Here is a 21395-nt window from a genome sequence, read left to right as displayed (position 1 = left end):
CATGCTGATGAAGTTATCTGCTTCCAATATACAATATACAAAGAAGAAGTAGACATAGGCTAAACGATTCCAAAAACCTGCAAGACAAACTCCATTAGATGTCAAAGTCGGAGAGCCATTCATTCTCAGGGCTTTAGAAAGCAGATGCCCCACCCTTTCCACTACGCAGTGGCCTTGTCCTCTCCAAACACTGTGATGGGGGTTACAACACTGGGGAACATTAGGGAGACCACCTTTCCCCCCACCCCAAGCATCTGGGTGGCACCCAGATTCTTTGCCGTCTCTGGGACACATGTTCAACCTCTTCAGAATAATGGGGTGGCAGCCAGGAAACCCCCTCCCCAATCCCTAGGGAACATGCTCCGTCTTGCCCAAGGCCTGGGACATGAGAACTCTTCCTGAATCGAGACCGATGACCTGCCCTCTGCCTCCAGGACAAACATGCCCCTCCACACACACAGGAGCATCTGCTTTCATGGCCCAAAGTTCCTTGACCTTAGCTCCTCTCCCCTCTGGTTTTCTCTACATCCCCCACCCCCCTTTTTTCTCATGCTGCCTCAAAGCCAGAGCTACTAAAGGCAATCCATGAGCCAGTTTTGATTTGCCACCAGCGGGTGCCAGAGGCCGCTGAGCCTGCTCCTTGGAGCCCAGAACCTCGCGCCTCTGAGTCGAAGGTCCCCACTCTCCTCCAGGGCACGATGCACTGGACTGGAACAGGCCTGAGGCCTGGGGTTCAAGATGAAAAAGGAGCTTGTGGTCCAAGTAGTGGACAGTCCTTCTAACCCACTGAAATCAGGAACCTTCCCAGGAGTCCACGGGAACGTGGGGGAGGCACTGGGGTTGGGGTTGGGGGCCAGAGGCACTCCAGGGAAGGCTTCCTTGAGAAAAGAAGACTGACATGGGTCCCTGAAGGCAGGCAAAGATGTGAGAGGCAGCGAGCTTCAGAAACTAACATGGTCTGGCCTGCACAGGGTGGGGAAGGCGAGAGAGAACCTGGAGGTACCACAGAGGCCCTCTGAGCACCCCTACTGTGGCGTTTTAAAGTTTCAGTCCTACAGGAGACAGGAACTGCTCCTGGGAGTGACACGGTGAGATCTGCTGTTTCAGGAAGATGATGTCAGCAGCAGTGTGCAGTGAGCTCCACAGGACACAGACAGTCAGGAGTTCCAGGAGAGCCGATGGGGTCCTCACTGGGACAGCAGAGGGGCATTATGAGGGGCTGAATCTGGGACCATTGAGGTGTTAGAATAGGCTGGGGATAGTCAGCCGGACACCAGGAAGTTGACCAGAGAGAAGGACCGAGGATACCAAGGTTTCTGGCTTGGTTATTTGGTAGAACGAAGGAGCCACGGACCGGACAAGCTAGACAGGTGGGAGGATGGCGAGGGGAGGCAGACGAGTCTGGTCTCAGCCCCTGCTGCCTGTGGGCTATCAGGAGGGGTCCTCAGAACAGCCCCCCTGACCCGCAGCCCCTTCCTGTCCTCACTGGCATTCCCCACGGGACAACTCCTGCTGACCGCACTTGGAGACACAGTGGGGACCACGTCGTGAAGGGACACCGCAAATCTTCAGAGCCACCACGTGGTCTCCTGGCGGACTTCTCGCCGCCACAGCCTTCGTGCCGGGCTGCCCACCTGCAGGGGCTGGTCACACGGCCTCACTCTCGTCCAGGGGAGGCAGCAGGCCCTGCCCGCTGCTCCTGCGTGCAAAACGGCCACTCACCTTTATCCTCTCTCTCGAGAGGAAGTAGGCAGTGGCGTGGAGCACATCAGCAGAGTGTGTCGAGTTGTGGTAAGGGTTAGAAGAGTGATAATTGGCTTCAATAATCTGTAACCATGACCTCATTGTCGACTCAGAGCAGTTTAAGAATTCACAGACTCCAAAGCGAGCAAACATCTTGAGTCCAAGGTAAATCAAAGGCCTACAGGGAAAAACACACACAACAAATGAGGCAACAGAGAAAAGTGTTTTGAGCCTTGAATACTCAGATCCAAGAAGCAAATCTGAGCCAAGCTTCAGGGAGTGCAGGGCAGGCACAGGCCCGCGCTCGGCTCTGCTGCCCTCTCTCCCCTTAGCCGAGGCACCAGGTAGAACCCAGGCCCAAGTCCTTCCTTCGGGTAGCCACGGTGCCCCAGGGAGACAGAACTGCCCACAAAGGCTCCAGGGGTCAGCGCTCCCTTCTGAAGCTCCCCGTTCACTGGTGCAAGGCTTGCACTGCCCTGATCCTGTCTGCACTGGTGGATGCCTCGCAATGCTGTGCCGGGCTAAACCTGTGCCGCTCTGAGCCCTGTCCTCTCCTCCAGACTTGCTGAGCCTGCGTCACTGCTGGGCGTCTTACTTGGAAGAACATAACATTCCCTAAAGACTGGGCATGAGCCAGACAGTCATCCTCAGCACGTAATTATCGCTGCGGTCTGGAGGCGGGCGCTGCAGTGTGAGGGGCTTCTCCCACGAAGGTGACCGACCACCACATCAGAGCCTTACTGGAGAAGTTACCATGGCCCAGCGCCTGCCTGTGCCTAGGAACTAGGTCCTGCTGAGCTGGCATCCAGAGGAAGCAGGACTCCACTGCCCTGCCTCGGCCCGATTCACTTGAGAACAGGCCACAAAGCAGGTCCTGATTCACTTGCTGTGGGAGTGTTTTTTCCTACTGTCAGAGGCGGTCCATTCGCTGGGGCACATGGGAAGTAGATGTGACAGCAGGATGACTCACGGGGAGCATGAGCAAAGGGGGTGCTGTCTTAGGGGACAGTTCCCCGACTCTGAGACAAGAGCAGACGAGCCAATCCGTGGTCCAACCACGCATGTGCCTCTGCCTGCCAGGTTCAGGCCCCACCAGAACAGCGAGGACGGCCTCGCTGGATGGGGCTCCGCAGACACGCCTTCCCCACGGGCCACGTCAACCCACCCCCTTCAGTTAACAGCTCTTCTCCACCAAGCACAAAACCGGAGTTCAATCCCAGCTGCACCCTCACCCTGCGTGACCACCCAGACCACAGCGGCCAGCATTCGAGGCGTGCCGGCCTTCCACAGCACACGGCAACCGCGACCTCGGGCAGCTCACGCCGAGTGCGGGTGCAGACGTGGGCGCCGGGCCCTCAGAGGGGCCCTTTGCTGCGACTGAACAACTCGCCACCTAAAGAAGAAACTAATATCCTAGTTTTAAAGAAGAAAACCGATATTTGGAGAGAGTAAGCCACTTGCTTAATTTCATTCTTTCCAGGAATCAGCGGTCTCCACACGAATCGTGGCCAGGCAGAGCCCCCCCTCCTGGCTTCTCACTGACCCCAACTGAGGCTCGGGCCCCACGGATGAGAGCGCCCGCTGGCCTGCGGCCCCCCCTGACCAGGACCAGCTCTGGGCAGAGCCCCACCTTTAGGCAGTGACCTCCGCTCCGGCCATGACCCCAGACCTCGCTCCACCGAGCCCCAGGGACTCACCTTTTGTTGGTGGCAGCCTCTAGGTCAAAAACGTCAAAGTTCCAGTTTTCCTCATTTTCCATGGCCCGAGCTATGCGCAGTGGGACATCGCGAAGGGAGATGGGCGTGATTATGCTGCCTGGGGCCTGCTGAAGGCCTGCAAAATGATGAAATTTGGAGAAAAAATTAATAGGCTTTTTGACATTAACTATTTCTCTGGCAGCACAGTACTGCTTCGAGGGACAACTGCTTTGTTTCTGAGGCTCTAAGACATACAAAGATGTTTCTTATTGGTAAGAAAAATTACTTGGAGATTTTTATCTGAGAAAAATTAGTTTCATTACTCAAGCTTAACTTGTTATATTGCTAGTGATCAAAAAAATTAAAAAGCTTACTTTTTGTTGAAAAAATACATTCATTCCCTGATAGTCTTCGTAAACCATCCTGATAAAAACCAAGAAACAAGAAAAAGATAAGGCACAACTATTTTTTGCTGCCTGAAAATCCCAGAGATGGTCTGTCCCAGAGGACAGCTCAAGGGCAGGCCTGTCCATCAGTCCACTCCAAGCCCCGCCCCCCGGCCATCCCTGCGGTCCACCCTGAACTCTGTCACTGGAGAGCCCTGCAGCTCGATGCCGGGAAGGCCTGGCTCTTCTGGAAGCGAAACTCAGGGACAGTCAACAGCAGGGAAGCGAGCTTGAGAGCACATCTGCTTGCACGCCAGGCCTGGTCTGGCCTCAGGAACAAGTCCCCGATGCCCTCAACCCTTCCCCACAGACTCCTGGCCACTTTCCTCAACTGCGGGGCACCTGGCTTCCTTTGGAAAACCAGATTCTTTCCATTCCTCTAGCCCCCCTCATCCCCCCACGCTAGACTCCAGGGTGAGAAGTGGGAGCTGGGGCCTCACCACGGTTCCCGGCCCAGCACACCCAAGCCTGGGGTCCCCTCTCCTCCCCTGCCTCTTTCATTGACTCATCCTAAGGCATCATTCCCTCTCCTCCCAGCCTTATCATCTGTCTCCAACAGGCAGGACCACAGTTTAGACGTCATCTTCACTAGGAACCACCCCGCCCTCCACGGTCGCTGTTTAAATCCTTATTTAAACATAAACATAAGATCAAGTGATCTCAGAAGTACGAGTTAGGAGAGCGGGTAGACATAAATCACTGGGAGACCCCTAAGCAACACTGGAGAACTCCTCCAAGTGCCGTCTGGACGTGCCCCTCTCTCTCCACTCCACTCCGCGGCCCCAGAGGGGTGGGCAGCAGGCGGTGACGGCGTCTGGCCTGAGAGCAGCCAAGCCGGGCAAGGAAGACGCTCAGACCTGGCAGAGCTCCACACCTCCTGCCTTTCTAGAGGTAGGGGCCTCCAAGAGAACCAGAGCCGGGGCTCCGGCCAGCAGCCAGCGCATTCACTCACGGACACCAGGCCTCCCACGAGGTCGCTGGCGTGCGGATCATCCTCCTTAACGCCGAGCTGCGGGGAGTACAGCTCGGTGGTCCTGAGAATCTCCAGCACGCGGTCCAAGGCTTCTGTCACAGGCATGGGGCTGCTTTCCTGGGCAGCATTGATAATATTGATTACCTACGATGTGGAAAGAAAATACGAGTTGCAAATCTGTCAAGACAAGAGGAATGCAGTCCAGACAGAGAGAGGCTGGCAGAGCGCGTAACGCTAAAGCAGGATGGACGAAAAGTCCTGTCGCAAGTGCTCTGCTGGGAGGGGCGGCCCTGCCCCTGAGAGCGCACTGACACACCACTTCACCTTGGTGATGGGGGCCTCGATCGTCATGGAATGTATCCGGGCCATGGAGGAGTGCCGTCGCGGGTGGGCAACTGTGGAGAGAGGGAGGCAGATGTCGGCTGTGCGCGGCCAGGTCCCGGGGCCGCCCCTCCCACCCCGGCGGCCTCAGGAGCGGCTCAGGCCGGGCGGTGTGGCCACTGCGCTTCCCCCGCTGGGACAAGCCTACCCAGCTGCTGTCCTCAGCTCTAGGCACCGGGACACACGAGGCCCTGCAGGCCAGAGGGATAAGGGGGCTCACAATCCAGGGGGCAGGGCCAAACAGCTAGGCGCTTTCTGCTTCTGAATAATAAGGCTTTATAAACAATTCTCTAGCTAGCTACTATCCAGGAGGGAAAATGTTCTGGAAGACAATGCTACATCGAATCTTTGTTCATATATGGCAGGAACAATAAATACAACTCAGCATAAACTGAACTGTGAATTCTGGGTTAAATTCTTCAAGGCATCCTTTGGTGCTTTGCATTGTAATGCTTAATTTAGACTGACCAGATAAGTACCGTAAATGAGGCAAGCAGCTTTCAGATCTCTTAGGATCTTCAAGTTGGTTAATTTTTTGTTGCACCTGTCAACGTGAGCCTTGGGGATGGGGGAAGCCTGGGCAGTGTACGGCAGGAAAAAAAATATTCACAGAGCTGTATGTCAAAAGCCCCCGTCAGGACAAATGCTGTTTACCACAGACCTTAAAGGAGCAGAGACTGCTCCTTGGCCTAATGCCCCAGCACCATTTCACAGATGAAGAAACTGAGGCCTGAGGAGAGACACGGTCCAAGGTTAATCAACTCAGGGGCTCTCAATCACTTTAAATTTTGAGACCAACAAAATTTCTTAAATCTAATTTTGATGACCAACACAGGTTTGCCAACTTTTAATTTTACTCAACAAGATCATTAAATCGAAAAAATATCACCATCTCATAAATCTAATGAAACGTGCAAAATTCTATAATGAAAATGCAGAACACCACTGAGAGAAAATAAAGAAGACCTAAATAAATGGAGACACAACATGTTCATGGTTTAAAAGACACAGAATTACTGAGATTTCAGTTTTCCTCAAATTGATCTATAGATTCCAGACAGGCCAAGACAGAAACCCAGGAGTTTAAAGTGTGTAAGTGTGTATATAAACTAACAAGCTAACTTAAAGAATGATTGGAATGCAAAGGCTCTACGATAGCCAAGACAATCCTGGAGAAGAACGGTACCTGATGTCAAGACTCACCAAAAGGTGATGGTGAAGCACTGGTGAAAGCACAGGCAAAAAGGTCAATGGAAGGGAACAGAATTGAGAAACCTCTAAACCTGTCATAAGCACCTGACTGACTGCAGTGGGGAAGACAAGTGCAGGAAGCCAGACACAAAAGAGTGAATACTGTACAATGCCAATTATATGTAGTACGAGAATGGGCAAAATTAATTTATGAAGATAAAAAAAAATGTTACCTGTGGTGGTCTGGAACTGTTTGAACCCCAGAAAACCACATTCCTAAAGCTAGTTCATTCCTGGGGTGCAGAGGTTCCTTCAGTGAAGGTGTGGCCAGGAGTGGGTCTCAATCCTTTTCCTGGAGCCCTTTTATTTATAAATGGAATGAATACAGAGAAAGACAGAGAGGAAGCCTAGAGGAGCAAGAAGCTCCAGTCTTTCTCAGAAGAAGCTGAAAGCAAGGAGACCCAGAAGAGAAGGGGGAGACCAGCAGATGCGCCTGTGCTGGGCCGAGACGCGAGCCCAGGGTCGCCAGCAGCAGGTCTTCAGGAAGAAATCATCGTCTGGATGATGCCTGGATTTGGACAGTTTCAAGACTTCTAAGCTGTAAGCTTGTAACTAATATATCCCCTTGTTTATAACCAACACATTGCATGATATCTGCTTTTGGCAGCTTGGTAAACTGAAACACTAGCTCTAAGGGGTGAAAGGTACAGATTTCCAGTATTTATTTCGGGTATATCCAGTGGTCAAAACTCAATGAACTGAACACTTAGTATCTGTGAGTATCACTATATGCAAGTTATAACTCATTTAAAAGAAATAATGATTTTAGAAAATGAAAAACTTAAAAGAAAAATTTTAAACTATTAAAAATGCAGAAACGGATAAGGCAACCCAAAGGGCCCAGAGTAGTCACAGTGTGATCGGTGGAGCAGAGGCTCTGGGCACAAGTGCCACACGCCTGCCGCACCCCGCCCAAGGGCTGCAGAGGACAGTGGAAGTGTGGCAATGTGTGAGCATACGCTCACTAAACCCTCACAGGGTCCTCGCAGAATCTGCACAGGACCAGGGTCTCCACTTTACAGGTAAGGAAACACAAGTCCACCCCAAGGCTGCACAGCGAGCAGCTGAAGCTGGGACTGAACCATGGCTGTGCTGAGGCCCGAGCTGCTCTCTCGCCCGCAACACCACACGACTTCCCTGCTGGCACCACCCAGAGCAGGGCAGAGCCTGTGCAAGGGACAGTACCTTACAACCAACCTGCGAAGTAATGAGGGCAGGCACTTAAGTCCAAGTATATAATCTCAGCTGCCACTGCCTTGGAAATGTTGACTTTTTAACCCTACAACAAACTCCATATGCTTCACTATTCATCTTTGGACCAAAAAAAAGGACACAGCTAGCAGTAACATTCAACTCCACATTATCTACAAACCACTTGTATTATATTCACAAAACAATCTACCCGATCATTTGGGTCACACATCTATATAATCTTTTAAAGGATTAAATTACAATTGGAACTTAGTATTTGCTTAATGACTCTTTCATAATCCTAAACCCAGGAGATAAGGCTGGGGGGGGGGGGGTCAGCTGTACAGGAGTTTGACACCGACATGGTAATATTTTCTTCTCTTGTCTACGGCACCTACCGTCACTTGTCCGAGAGGTAAGAGATCTGACATCTAGTGAGCCTTTTCTCCTGTCTTTATGTTTGCCTGTCTGAATATCTGTGGAAACAATTAAATTATAAATCACCTCTTCAAAGGGATTTTAACAACATATTAACAAAGGCTACCGATCTAAAATTAAATGAAATTTAAGAATCAGAACACCATTTAAGATGCCAGAAACATCACAGGTATACAGAACAGAATGTGAAAAACTGGGTTTTTAAGCCGCCCTTCCAAATGTCCCACCTGGTGCAATCACAGACAAGTGCTTCGTTTCCAGATTACATTATTACAGAGTCCCAAAACAAAAGTAAAAAATGCAGAATTGAATGTGGAGATTTCTCCTACTCGTTTCTATATAACTAAGTAAATTTGTGGGAAATTTTTTATCCCCATCTACCTCTGCCCCAAAGAAAAAACACTTTTATTAATTTTTCTCTATAATATAAGCTTTAAAACATCCCAGAAAAGCACTTTGCTCTCTTCCTTTCTAAGGATGCACAGAGAACCTGGCTTGTGGCGCATTTCAAACGACAGTTAACCTGGCCTCGCCAGCGCACTCCCTCTGTGCCCCTCCGTGGCTGCACCACTCTTCCAGGCTCAGACCGAGCTGTTCCTGACCGCTTCCCTCCCTGGCCGCTCCCCAGCCAGGGAAGAAGTGAGGCTGACTGCCTCCCTGACCACTCTGCTGCCCAGCTGCTGAGGGCCGCGCAGGGCACTGGGCGCTTTCACGGCCCCTCCACCCTGGGAGGCACCCTGCCCCGTTCACTGTGAGCACACTGGGAAGGAACCTGCAGGTGAGTACGTGGCAGAGCCAACAGCCCAGCTCAGATTTTCCCCTCCACGTAACAGGGTTTTCTCTGCCTTACACCGACTCCTCTCCCGCAACCCCTTCTTTCCCTGCTCGAAGACAGGGTCCAGACTCAGCTCTTCCGTTCTCCTCTGCCCACCACAGAGAAACTTCCTCACTTGCTGTTTCTGCTGCTTCACTTGCTGTCTGCTTTCTGGCCCTCTGTATGGAAAGTTTTCTTTTACACAAGCACTGACAGTGAACCTTCCTTGCTGCTAAACCTAAAGGCCCCAATTCAGTTCTCACCTGACTTGACTTGTGGAGCAAGACACAACTGATCACTTTTTCAAAAACCCTTGGCTTCCATGGTTTTCCTTCCACTTCTTTCTCTTACTATTCCTTCCTAGTTTTCTTCATGACTTTTTCTTCCTCTGCCAAACTGGTGTTTCCAAAGTTTCCATCCTTAGGCCTTCTTTTCTCAGCCAATACACTCTCCTGAGGAGCTCCCACTCCCTCTGGCAGCTTTAGTTACTTTCGGGGCTGCTGCCTTGCTCCAGGCTTCTCACCTGAGCTCCAGACTCGCATCTTACCTGAGGACGCCTCACCTCCGTCTGGACACCCCTCAGGGACTTCAAACAAACCTATTATCTCCTTCTGAATCTGCTCTTTATCCCACTACGTTAGAGACAAGTTCATCCATGACTCCTCACCCCTCCTTGCCTTCAACTGGCCATCTAAATCCATGCATTCTATCTCCTAAACGCTCCCCCCTTCATCCCGGGGCTCAATCTCACCATTCCGCATTGGTGTTATTTGTTAATGCTTTTGCTGACCAGCAAAATTTACATTTCTGAGTTCCAGTGCCCAGCAGGTAGAGAGCAGATACTCATGGAACAGATGCCCAAATGACAGGACACGCTGGTCTAGCTATCCCCAGCGCCTCACAGGTATCACTTTCCACACTCACCTCCTTCAACCAGAACCTCCCTCCCTGAGCCACGTCACCAGACACTGTCTCTAGGCTCAGAATTACCTTTTCAACTACCTGTTCTCTCTCTCCTCCCTCTGATCCCTGTCATCACACCCGGCCTCGTCTCTTTCTTCCTGCAGCCATCACCTTAGACTCACTCTCTTCTGTACCCCTCCCGTCCCTGCACCTGCCTCTCCTCTGTTGTCTCTGGGCCCTCCGTCCTTGAAATCTATAGATCTGCTCAAAAGAGGGTGGTTTGAAGCTGTATATACCCCAGAAAATAATATTCTTAAAGCTTATCCACTCCCGCGGGTGTAGACTGCTCTAAGTAGGACCTCTCAATGATGAGGCTACTTTAGTAAAGGCATGGCCTAGGGTGGGTTTTAATGCTCTTACTGCAGTCATTTAGAAATGGGGTGACACAAAAGAGGGAAAGCCAGGAAGCAAGAAGCTGAAAGCGGTGAAACTCGGAAGAGAAGGCAGAGACCAGCTGGTGCGACCTGGCCATGGGCTGCGGAGCTGAGGCCCACCGGCAGCCAGTCTTTAAATAAACCATTGTCTTGATCTGGATATTTTTCTCAGCCTCAAAACTGTAAGCTGATAAATTTCCATTGCTTAAAACCAACCCATTTCATGATATCTGCTTTCAGCAGCTTAGGAAATTAAAACGGTCTCCTAGAGCTCAGATATTATCTTGTTTCTCCTGTATTGAAAAAATCCTCAGAGGTGCCCCACTGCCTATAGATGAAAATTTGAATTTCTTACCTAAACTAATGGATCCTTGAGACCCAAACTCCTCTTTCTGCTATGACTCTTTAGACTAGTCAGAAACCTAATACTTGCCCTTTCTAGAACACATCTCATACTTTCTCTCTTCCGAGCTGTCTACTTCTCGAAGCTTTTCCTTCAGCATCTCTCCTCTCTTCAAAGTCCATCCTCTTTGTGCGGAACCCACCCTCATTCTCCAAGCGACACAGTGCCACTGGCCCTGCCTCACCCACTGCCAATCGCTCATCACTCGCTTTGTGTGAATGTCTCTTTGTGTGAATGTCTCTCTTCTCTGCAAACTAAAGTCCTCACTGCCCACAGGGCAGTCAAAGGAACTGCTCCAGCACTTCGGAGCCTTGGGCTCAGCCATTCCAGATCCAAGCAGCAGCTCAGCCACTTCCTAGACAGAGTTCTTGGGTAAATTATTTGGGCTTTTTGTTTCCTTATCTGTAAAAAGTAAACATCTATAAAATCCCTACCTCATTAGATTATTACAAGGCTTCAATGAAATATACTAAATATATAAAGCATTCAGAACTGTAACTTGTACATAGTAAGTACTCAGAAAAGCACATATTAACATTCCTAGAATGAATGAATGAACTGTTCTGGTATTGTAGAAAGCACATTACCAAAAGCATGGAGGGACAGAAGACAAGGTCTTCTCCCTGGGGACTCTGACGGACTAGCTGGGTAACCAGAACCCAGTGCCCAGGCAAGGTGGGCTGGCATGTGCCAGCCCAGTCCCTTCATCTATGAGGACCAGTGTAGGCAGGTGTCTTGCTGAAGCCTTGGAGGAAGCAGGTAATTGAAACACGTAGTTCCAGGCCAGGGAAAAACATCTGCAGTAACAGGTGTGGGGGTGAGTAGAGGTGTCCAAGGCACAGCGAGGAGACAGGTACGAGGTAAGGCAAGTCTGGTGGGGTCCAGCTACCTCTCTGGAGGCTGGCCGTGACTGCCGTCAGAGAAAGGAAACCACCCCTGCTAATGCGCTGTCTGCCTCGGAAAGCACCGATCAGGCCACCAAGCCACACTGAACTCAACACCTATTCACACAGCTCACGTACCTGCGGTGACCAGCTCTCTCCCTGCAGGCTGAGACTCCCCAGGGGAGGGAGAACCCAACCAGGGACCTGCCCAAACGCCCACAGGGCCGAGACCCCTCAGCACAAAACCCGGGAACCAAGAGGGAAATGCTGCCAGGGTGCCGGGGAAACACAGTCCCACCTCTGCCTGAGGCAAGCTGGTCAAGAGTAAAGCAAAAGTATTTCTTTTTATTTTTCTCTCCATAAGCTCAGCCAACCCTAAGAATGAATACAGGGCACCATACCTGTCTGAGAGTCAGACTGAATACATTCAGTTTTTTTCTCAGCCTGAAAATGAATTTTAAAAGCCATTAGTTCTGATTGTCTAGTCATCCCACAAAGGAAACTTGCTGGACGCTGGGGACTCGGCTCTCCTTACGTACCTTATTGTAGCCATTGCACACTCTGATAATGGACACATAGTGTCTAATTTTTCTGCAAGTAGAAAACAATGCATTATTTCTCTCTACCTGATGGACTCGCAGCTACGTTGCCTTATGGGAACAGCACCTCTCTTTCATCACACAAAGGGCTTTGGGGACAGCATTTCTGCGGGTGGTGGCCAAGGCCACCAGAAAAGGGGCAGGAGCGTCTGGTGCCCGTGCAGGAAACAAGGGACTTCAGAAAAATACAGTAAAATTGTTCCCAAGTCAAAAGAGTGGACATTAAAAAATTTCTGTTTAGAAAATCGTACTGCGCGTTATCCGACCAAACGCGCTCAGTGCCCGGCCACGTTTCCGCCCAAGCCTCGGCGTGGAAGCGCCGCGTCCCCTGCGCACAGCCACTCCGGGGCCGCCACGACCACGCGGGTTGGTCGCGGGCCTGCCACAGCAGGGCCGGCTGCTCGCTTCTGTCCACTGCGCCTTCAGCTCGCCCACGTCCCCCTCCTACGTGGTCACCACACACCAAGCCTGGGGAGCGCGGGGCGGGGGCGGCGCGCAGCCGAGCGCGCCCGCGGGGTCTGCGGATGGCCCTGCCACCTCCCCCCCTGGCCTCAGTCTCCTCGTCTGTAAAACGGACACCAGCACGACACTGACCCCGCAAGGCCACGGCCAGGATGACGTCAGGGCCCACGTGGCCCCGCAGCCTGTCCCGGGAGGGCCCGACCGTCCAGCCTCCGTGGTCCGCGTGCTTGCATTTGCGGGATGGAGAGCTCGATTCTACGCTCTGCTTCCCCAGCATCATCCTGTAAGCGTTTCCTCTTTAAATTCAGCTTCCTGTGCTCGTCATTTCTAACGGTTATATGTTTTACTGTTGGGTGTTCTACGATTCATATCCACAATTTTCCACTTTTCATATCATTTCTTTTAGATTCTGAGACAAAGCTTATGAAAGTTTTGGTCTTCTGATATATGTCACTTTCCAATCTATAGTTACATCTGTTTTATGTAGATATTTCCATAAATAGTAGTAATTAAAAGATTTTTAAAAATCCAATTTGATAGACCTATACAAAAATAACATACATACTATCAAAGTAAATAAAAATCTTTTAAATATAGGGGCTCCCAAGCTGAGTTCTCATCACAAAGCTTGATAAACTGACATTCTGATGTAAGTACTTGTCTCTGGCGTGTCCATGCAGCTGGAGTCTGGCTCAGGGCGACCAGGCAGAGGCCAGGCTGTGGCCGTGGGGAAGACGCCCAGGAGCCACCACCCTGGAAAGCCACTCCAGAGTCACACCCTGTCCTTGTGACAAGGCTTGTTTAAAAAAAACTCTCGCAAGCAGTTCTGAACTTAAGTATTCAAAGCAAATTTTGCAATAACCCAAAACATAGTACTTGTTTTTTCCACTTACCCTCCCTGTCCAATGACAGGTATTATCTTCACATTTTGTTGTACATTATCTCCGTTCTTCTTTTTGGCATAGTAAATTCCTTGCCACTCCTATAAATGGAATGTAAGCATCATTACACTTTGTGTTCAAAACATCAATCTAAGAACAATTCCCATGTTGGGTTCTGATTCATGTACTAAATGCTAAAACAATTAGGACAAAAAACTATCCCAACCCCAAACACGATTCTGGGTAATCTGACAATTCGTTCTCCACCTCTAAAGCCCACCGCCCTTCTGGGCTGCTGACCAGTGTGGGCGCCTCAGTCCAGGCGGCAGGAGGGGCCCAGGCACAGTGACCAAGGGCCCTCGTTACTCGCTCACGTGCTGCCACTGTGCAGCCCCTCCTACTCAGGAGGGTCTTGGCTCCCGTCCCAGCATTTGAGATGGGGAGAACTCCAGGACCAGGGCAGAGAAGAGGTCATTCTGGGGCCACCGCCATGGGTCATGCTACCAGCTTCTCAAGGGGGAGAACAGCTCACAGAACCTCTGGGGTCTGTGAGGGTTTTGGTCCTTCCACAGGGAAGGCGGGTCCTTCCACAGGGAAGGCGGGGACTTCCAGCAGGGAGGGGCCGTCAGGGCTGAGGTCAGGGAGGAGACACAGGCGAGGCCTCAACACCCACGGATGCAACCGCATTAGCCATGCCCCCACGGCCAGGAAAGATGGCGCCTGTGTGGGGAAGAGTTCCTCAGAATGGAACTGCAGTCTGTAGGAGCAACACGGGCAGGGCATGACCTCGGTGAGCTGGGAATAAGAGAAAAGGGGCTGCACGTGGTCCCTGCTCGTGGGGTCACAGGGAGAAGCTGGAGCCACCTGAAAAGGGGCCCAGCCAGGCAGCCCTGTCGGCTTAGCTGGAGTCCCCTGCTGAGACAAAAGGCCGATTCCGAACTCGGCAACCCGCACCCTGATCGCATGCATCAGCCGAGGGGCAGGTGCAAATGCTGATGTAAGATGCACCTTGCAACTCCTCTGGTAAAGGCATCAGGGGAAGCAGCACCCCTGGGGGAGCAGAGGACTACTGATGGCTACTGATGCGGCTCTTTAAGGCGACTGGCACTGCGCCGGCCCAAAGCCCAATATGCCCCAGAAAAGACCAGTCTCTTTAATCCGCTCCTGTGGGGCAGGATTTAGGTTATTTTACCGGAGATGTGACCCACTTCTTCCAGGTGGGTCACTCCTCTCACTGGAGTCCTTTATAAAAGGATAAAAACAGGAAGAAAAAAAAACAGAGATGCTCAGAGAGAGAAAGCCAGACAAGCTAAAAGATAAAAGAGAAGAAGTTAAGTTCAGGAAGAAAACCACAGTTGCAGCCTGAAGCTGAAAGCAAGGACAGAACAATCGGCAGGTGTCACCACGTCTTCCCAGGTGACGGGAGTCCCAGGTCACTAGCAGCCTTCCTTCAGGAAGGAGGCATCATCACTGTCCTGCTGATGCCTTAACTTGGACAATTTTATAGCCTTAGGACTGTAAACTTGCACGTCATTAAATCCTCATTGTAAAAGCCAACTCATTTCTGGTGTATTGTGTTTCGTCAGCTTTAGCAAACCGAAACTGGCACCAAGAAAGGGCGGTCATCAAAAAGAGCCAGAGAAGGCCAGCTCAGCGCTCATCCTAATCCCGGGGCGTGGAAGGAAGATCCTGAATGAGGTCAGGCCCCGGCAGGGAACACTCGAAGACAGGGTCTGGCAGAGATCGAGGCTTAGTGATGGATTTGAGGAGGAGACCAAAGGGCAAGGAGAAATCAAAGCCATTCTAGGCATTCAAGCCTGGGAAACTAAGGATGGTCCATGAGCAGAGAAAACAGGGATTGGGAGAGGGACTGGGCTTTTAGTTTACGGGGGATGAGAGAAAATCACTGTCAGACAACTTGATTTGAAGCTGATGGCAGGATGCTGAACCAGGCCTGTGAAAAGAGGCTGGGGCTACGGCCAGGGAGGCGTGCGGCATCTGCCCAGAGCAGAAAAGATGCCCAACAACTAAGGAGCTTTCTAAGGACAACGGCAGGGGACAAAGGCCAGAGCTCTGCTGACTGTGGGAGGAAACAGAAGGAAGAGGCAGACGAGGGGGAGACGGGGGTGGGAGGTGGGGGGAGGCTCAGGGGAAGGATCAGGAGAGCCAAGGAAGATAAGCGATTTGAAACGCTAAAGGGCCCTGCAGCAGCACTTCATTAGCGCCAGCAGTCATCTGTGCGCCCAACATGTATCTGGCACCCATTACATGCCAGGGAAGAACAAGGCAATTTCGGGGGGGGAAAGCATTCAATATTGATAAGAGAAAATAGCTCTGAGAAGATGGAAGACCCCAGGCATACACATAGAGTCCTCACAGAGCAGCCTTGGGGAAGGAGAGAGGAGAGGAGGGAGGAGAGTCTGGAAGAGCACATGAGGGTTCAAGGAAGCTCGAGTGCCGGGGCTGAAAAGTCGAGGCACCTAACAGTGTCGGCTTTACCCAGAAGAAGAGCCGGCCGCTGGCTGAGCCTGAAGGGCATGGACAGGTGCCAGCCGCTGGCTGAGCCTGAAGGGCATGGACAGGTGCCAGCCGCTGGCTGAGCCTGAAAGGCCTGGGCGGGCTGGGGAGAGGTCATGGAGAGCAGTGTTTGGGACGCTCATTGCTTGACCATCATCAGAGTCTCTCCTGCGCCTCAAAGAATATCCAACTTAGTAGCACACCTGGGATCGGACCCTCCAGTGCCCCCATCTCGTTTACTGACCCCTTCCTCAGTCTCTCCTCTGCCACTCTCCTCACAGACATCTGGCCTCTCCTCACTGACCACCGTTCCCTAGGGCCAGCTGACTCCTCCACAGCTGCTCTTCTCCGGAGAGAGCCTGAATTAGAAAGCTGAATACTCTCCCACCTCAGAGGAGCAGTCAGCAAACAGCCTACACGCTGCAGAGTTGCAAGCAAATGGGCAGATTACTGGCAAAGGACACACAACCACGTTACCTCTCCCCAAGAACTTCTGGACATCTCAGAATCACCCCCAGTTGAATTTAGCATATTAAACACAACCAGTGGCTGACCCAACGGGAGCAGGGGACTCAATGCCAGGACTGGGGGGAAGCTGCCCCCCATGCAGCCCTGGTCTGGAATGGCTGCTCCCCTAAAGCCTCCTTCTCAGCCTCGGAGGGAAACGCCGCATCTAACCCATGCGGGGCCCCTGTACCCCCGTGCGGGTCTTCACCCATCTCAGCCTTCACTTCTCTTTCCAGAGGACCTCTACTCTCTTTGGTACAAAAGCATCATCCTTGACAGAAAGCTTGAGGCAAAACAGGACGAGTAGCCCCCACTTTGTCATTCCCCAATAGTACCGCGCTGGGTCCTTGCTGCCAGTCTTTCCTTTTCTTGTTCTCATTTCAAGGCAACCCCGTGTGCTCAGAGCCAAGGGGAAAGCAAAGGGCAGCGAGCTCTTGTCTCCAAGGAGCCGGGCCACGTGGGAGGTGTGAGCTTTGCACAGCACACTGGCCCAGCGGCTGCCTGCAGTTCTGGGCCCCAGGACAGGTGCTGGCCAACGCTCGAAGGGGGCGGGCATCACTTCCACTGGGCCCCCACTGAGGGGGATGAAAATGACCCCTATTTTTCAGATGTTTCAAATAACTGGATCAACAGTCACTACCTAATTTCCCAAAGGGAAAGAGAGCTGAGTGGGAAGCAACAAGACTGACTGTGGAAACCTGGAGACTCCTCCTTACCATCATGTTCTAAAACCCACTGACAGGGAGATGCGGCCAGGGACCCCTGTTCAGAGGCACTGGAAGGTTCTTCCTTCCATCTGCTCCTCCTCCTATTATTCTGTAATGATCCCTTTGTATCTGTCAGTTCTCCACAATGGAACATGGGCTCTCTAAAGGCAGAAATTTTTGTTTTGCTCTTCTTTTTATACCAGAATCTAGCAGAGGGCTTGACACACAGCAGATATTAAAAACACCGAATGAATAAAGTGCAGAGAACTGCCGGGCTCCACAGTGTCTGAGAGTGTGGCTCCTCACTGGAAATCCTTTACCCAGAACTGCTTTCCAAAATCTACCCCTTAGAAGTTCAATTATGGAAAGATCAACTTATCCAGTCATTATAAAGAGACAGCAGTGACTGCAGGTGTCACTGAGTCACTCTGCTCACTGGGTCCACGACCCACGGCCTTCACCTCTGCTCCCTCACCTGCAAAGAGGCGGCAGCAGGGGCCCCACCACCCACTCTCCCCGGCACCAGCAAGAGGAGAGCTGAGACCACCCAGAACCTGCGACACTCAGTGAGCTCTACGGCCTTCTTTCCCTCATGGTCACGTGCAAGTTAAAAAAGGAACTGACCCCTTACTTACCTTGCCTATCCTGATGTATGAATTTATAGTATCGAGCAAGTCAGCTTTTTTTTCATTTATAGGCACTTCTGCTAACTCCTTCCCTATTAATTCACCTGACTGATAGCCCATTGTTGTTTCAAACGCAGGATTTGCATACTGAGGGAGACAAAAAGAAAAAGCATCAGGTGAAGTAGAAGAAATTCTAAAAAGAGGATGGGGGGGTCTCTGGCCTGAACCCTCATAATCCCCCGGGAAGTGCAGAGGCCAGACCCTCAGCAGGCAGTTTTAATGCTGCTCGAGCACAACCTCCGAAGGATCCGGGGGTCCGGAAAGGCTCCTGCCCTGCTGGCTCCTGGTTGGGCGTCCTCCAGGGATGCCCCAGGGATGCCCCAAGCCCACAAGGCAAAAGGCTAGGGGTCAGAGAAGCCCTGACTCCTCACACCCCCACGCTACTTGTGCAGCTCTGTGGGTCTCCAAAGCCCTCCGAGTCTCAGGCTGTCATCAGAGTAGCAGGAACGAACTACTTACTACCTAACACTCATACGATTCGAACGAATAACGAGTGTGGCAAACAAGCTATGGGCTAGGAAACATTTACTAATGTAAGGCTTTATGGTTAAATTTCACAAAGGGCCAAAAGACTTGGAGATAATGTATGGGAAAGCTCAGCAAAGAAAACAAACCTCGATCACCAGTGTCAATTATTGTGCTGCTCATGAAGATGATGACAATTAAACAATGATACGTTTATCAAGGACCCTTCCTTTGCTAGGCATTATGGCAGCACCAGAAGCCCATTAATCTATTTAGTCCTCAGAACATGCTTACGGAAGGACTTCTCCCTCCGGAACAGTCACACGAAGCCGAGTCACATGACTAGGAGAGCACCAAGGCAGGGTGAACCCCGGCTCCCAGGAAGCCAGGCCCGCGCCCGCAGCCGGTGCCCAGTGCTGCCCCGTGGGGCACCTCTGAAGGTCAGCAGAGCCGGCCTTCACCAAGAGTGACGCGTCAGATTACAGGGCGGCGGGAGTCAAGGCGGAGCTAATTCTCAGACAGAAGGAACCTCTCCCTTGCTGAGTATCTTCTCAAAGTACAAACTACATATTTTAAGCTGCTTATGTAAACCCTCTTTGCTAATAATGGGTAATTTATTAAGTAATTATTTGGTCTGTTACTTTTGGAATTTTAAAGTTATTTCCAGTTAATTTCTTTTCTTTTTTACATTTTAAAATTTGTGAAATATAAGAAAAATACAAAAAGCAATAAATTTCCAGTTAATTTCTAGAAATGTAAACTGCCCTTGAAAACTAAGAGATAATGAATGCAGAACTGGTGACTCTACAGAGCTTTTTCTAGCACCTTGGAAATTATTAGTATTTTTTCTTATCTATAGACAAGTTATTTTATATTATATATTTTATAGATTTTGTTCTGTTTAACCCTCTAAGGAAAAACTGGTCTCCTGTGCATCAATAAGAAAAAAAAAATCACGTTGAAGGGGTTAAATTCTAAAAATAAAAGCAAACAAAACAAGAAATCCAGAAGGACAAATTTCCAAAATGACAAACCTGTATGATGTGATCTTCACTTGTGATTTCAATCGCTTCTTGACTTTTTTCTAATGCCGTGAATATTGAGTTACAAGCCCTTTATGGGGAAGGAAAAAGGACTGATTAATATAAATACAACAAGATCCAATACGGTTTGTCTGATTATAGAGGTAATGCCTGCTCATTCAAGAAAAATAGGGGGAATATTAAAAGCATAAAGAAGAAATGAACATCCCCTACGACTGTGCCACTCTGGGATTGTATTTCAGTTCACAAACTGGTGCCTTTCCCTCCAGTAGGAGGAGGCAGTGGCCAGGACGACACCTGCCGCTGTCCTCCAGCTGAGCGCCCGCCCTGGGTAAGGTGGACTGAAGTTTTCTATCCCAAAAAGCACCTTTTTACAGCTAATCCAATGTGGACCCCTAGGACCCTGGACTTGTTGATGAGGTTCCTTCAGGTAAGGCAGGCCCACCTCAATTACAATGGATTAACCCTATCGCTGGAGCCCTTTATATCACAGCAGAATGAAAGTGAGACTAAAAAAAAGGCCAGAGGAAGCAGGAACCTGAACATCCACGGGCCCCCGAAGAGAAGGAAGGGCCAGGAGACAGCGTCACGGGCCTTGCCACGTGACAGACTGAGGACACCAGGGAGTGCCGGCAGCCAGTTCCACAACGCCACAGTTCTGGCGGAGAAAGCACTGCTTCAGTTTGCACTTTTTCCCAGCCTCAAACCACGAACGAACAAATTCCATTGTTTCCAACCCATTTAATGGTTTTTGCTTGAGCAATGAAAGAAACTAAAACCCTGGGTAAGTGACTGACCCTCCTCAAATCTCCCTTCTCATCCCCTAAGCGTCCTCATGAACAAATGGGGTCGAGTGCTCACGCATGGCCTGGCAGGCAGGACGCAGCCAACTATTCGGAGCTATTATTTGAAACAATTTTCACAAAATTGGGGTCATCTGTAACGACTAGTTTTGTTCCCTCTTTTTTCTCCTAGCTTTATATCATGAGCATTTCCCCACGTCCTTAGTGTATGAAAACATTTTTTTTAATATTTAATCTTTTTTATTTTAATGTTTTTTTATTCTGAAATATAACATATACAAAAAGGCAATACATTTCCAAGTACATTTTAACAAGTAGTTATAGAACAGATTTTAAAGTTTGGTATGGATTATAGTTCCCCAATTTTTAGTTTTATCTTCTAGCTGCTCCAAGACACTGGAGACCAACAGAAATATCAATACAATGATTCAGCAGTCAGACTCATTTGTTAAATTCTTTCTTCTCTGTTATACTCCTCTTTAAATAACATATACACATAAAAGCAATATATTTCAAAGTATGACGCAACAATTAGTTGTAGAACAGATTTCAGAGTTTGGAATAGGTTACAATTCCACAATTTTAGGTTTTTATTTCTTGTATTGGAGACTAAAAGAAATACCAGTATAATGACTCGGCACTCATACTCACTTGTTAAACCGGACCTTCTCTGTATAACTCTACCATCACTTTTGATCTTTCTCCCACTCTTTAGGGGTGTTTGGGCTGTGCCCATTCTTGTATATTTAATCTCTTAATCTAGACTTATAAAATAATTCATTTGAAGAGAACACTAATTTGAAAATTAAAGTGATGGCCAGTTAGAATTAAAAAGTAAACTTTTATTTAGTTTTTGTTTTGCCTCGGTGTGTCAACAATAAGCTAATCATTTGTTTTAAAAGAATGGCTGAGTCCAGAAGAGTTCTTGGGGATACACAGAATAATGGAACATTTAGTTTGTGGCAGCCATTCAGTATCAAGCTACCAATGATCTGATTTAGAATGAAGGTGTTAAGTTCCACCTCAGTCCAGGCACTCCTAAGTGCCTGAATTTAGGAGCCAACAGAGCGTATGAGAACAGCAACTGCATTTTCAGAAATATGACTCCCTTTGTTCCCCACCCTTGCCATATTGAATTTCCTGGATGCCAACTGACTAATAAAAAAG

General features: G+C 50.0%; 1 protein-coding gene across 2 annotated transcripts in view; it reads right to left on the bottom strand.

The window, feature by feature from the left end:
- The window catches only part of PDE8A (phosphodiesterase 8A), a 170742-nt gene that overhangs the window by 24891 nt on the left and 124456 nt on the right, over positions 1 to 21395 (bottom strand). For both annotated transcript variants that reach the window (XM_077124302.1, XM_077124303.1), the window contains exons 7-17: positions 19417 to 19495; positions 17867 to 18004; positions 13513 to 13601; positions 12098 to 12149; positions 11960 to 12002; positions 8081 to 8158; positions 5184 to 5254; positions 4839 to 5003; positions 3815 to 3863; positions 3441 to 3576; positions 1723 to 1921 (exon numbers count right to left, since the gene is read on the bottom strand). In XM_077124302.1, coding sequence (XP_076980417.1) covers positions 1723 to 1921; positions 3441 to 3576; positions 3815 to 3863; positions 4839 to 5003; positions 5184 to 5254; positions 8081 to 8158; positions 11960 to 12002; positions 12098 to 12149; positions 13513 to 13601; positions 17867 to 18004; positions 19417 to 19495 — 1099 coding nt within the window. The remainder of the gene's footprint in view (positions 1 to 1722; positions 1922 to 3440; positions 3577 to 3814; positions 3864 to 4838; positions 5004 to 5183; positions 5255 to 8080; positions 8159 to 11959; positions 12003 to 12097; positions 12150 to 13512; positions 13602 to 17866; positions 18005 to 19416; positions 19496 to 21395) is intronic.

This window comes from Tamandua tetradactyla, chromosome 12 (assembly GCF_023851605.1).
Source record: "Tamandua tetradactyla isolate mTamTet1 chromosome 12, mTamTet1.pri, whole genome shotgun sequence".
Classification (NCBI taxonomy): domain Eukaryota; kingdom Metazoa; phylum Chordata; class Mammalia; order Pilosa; family Myrmecophagidae; genus Tamandua; species Tamandua tetradactyla.
This window is presented reverse-complemented; position numbering and strand designations above follow the sequence as displayed.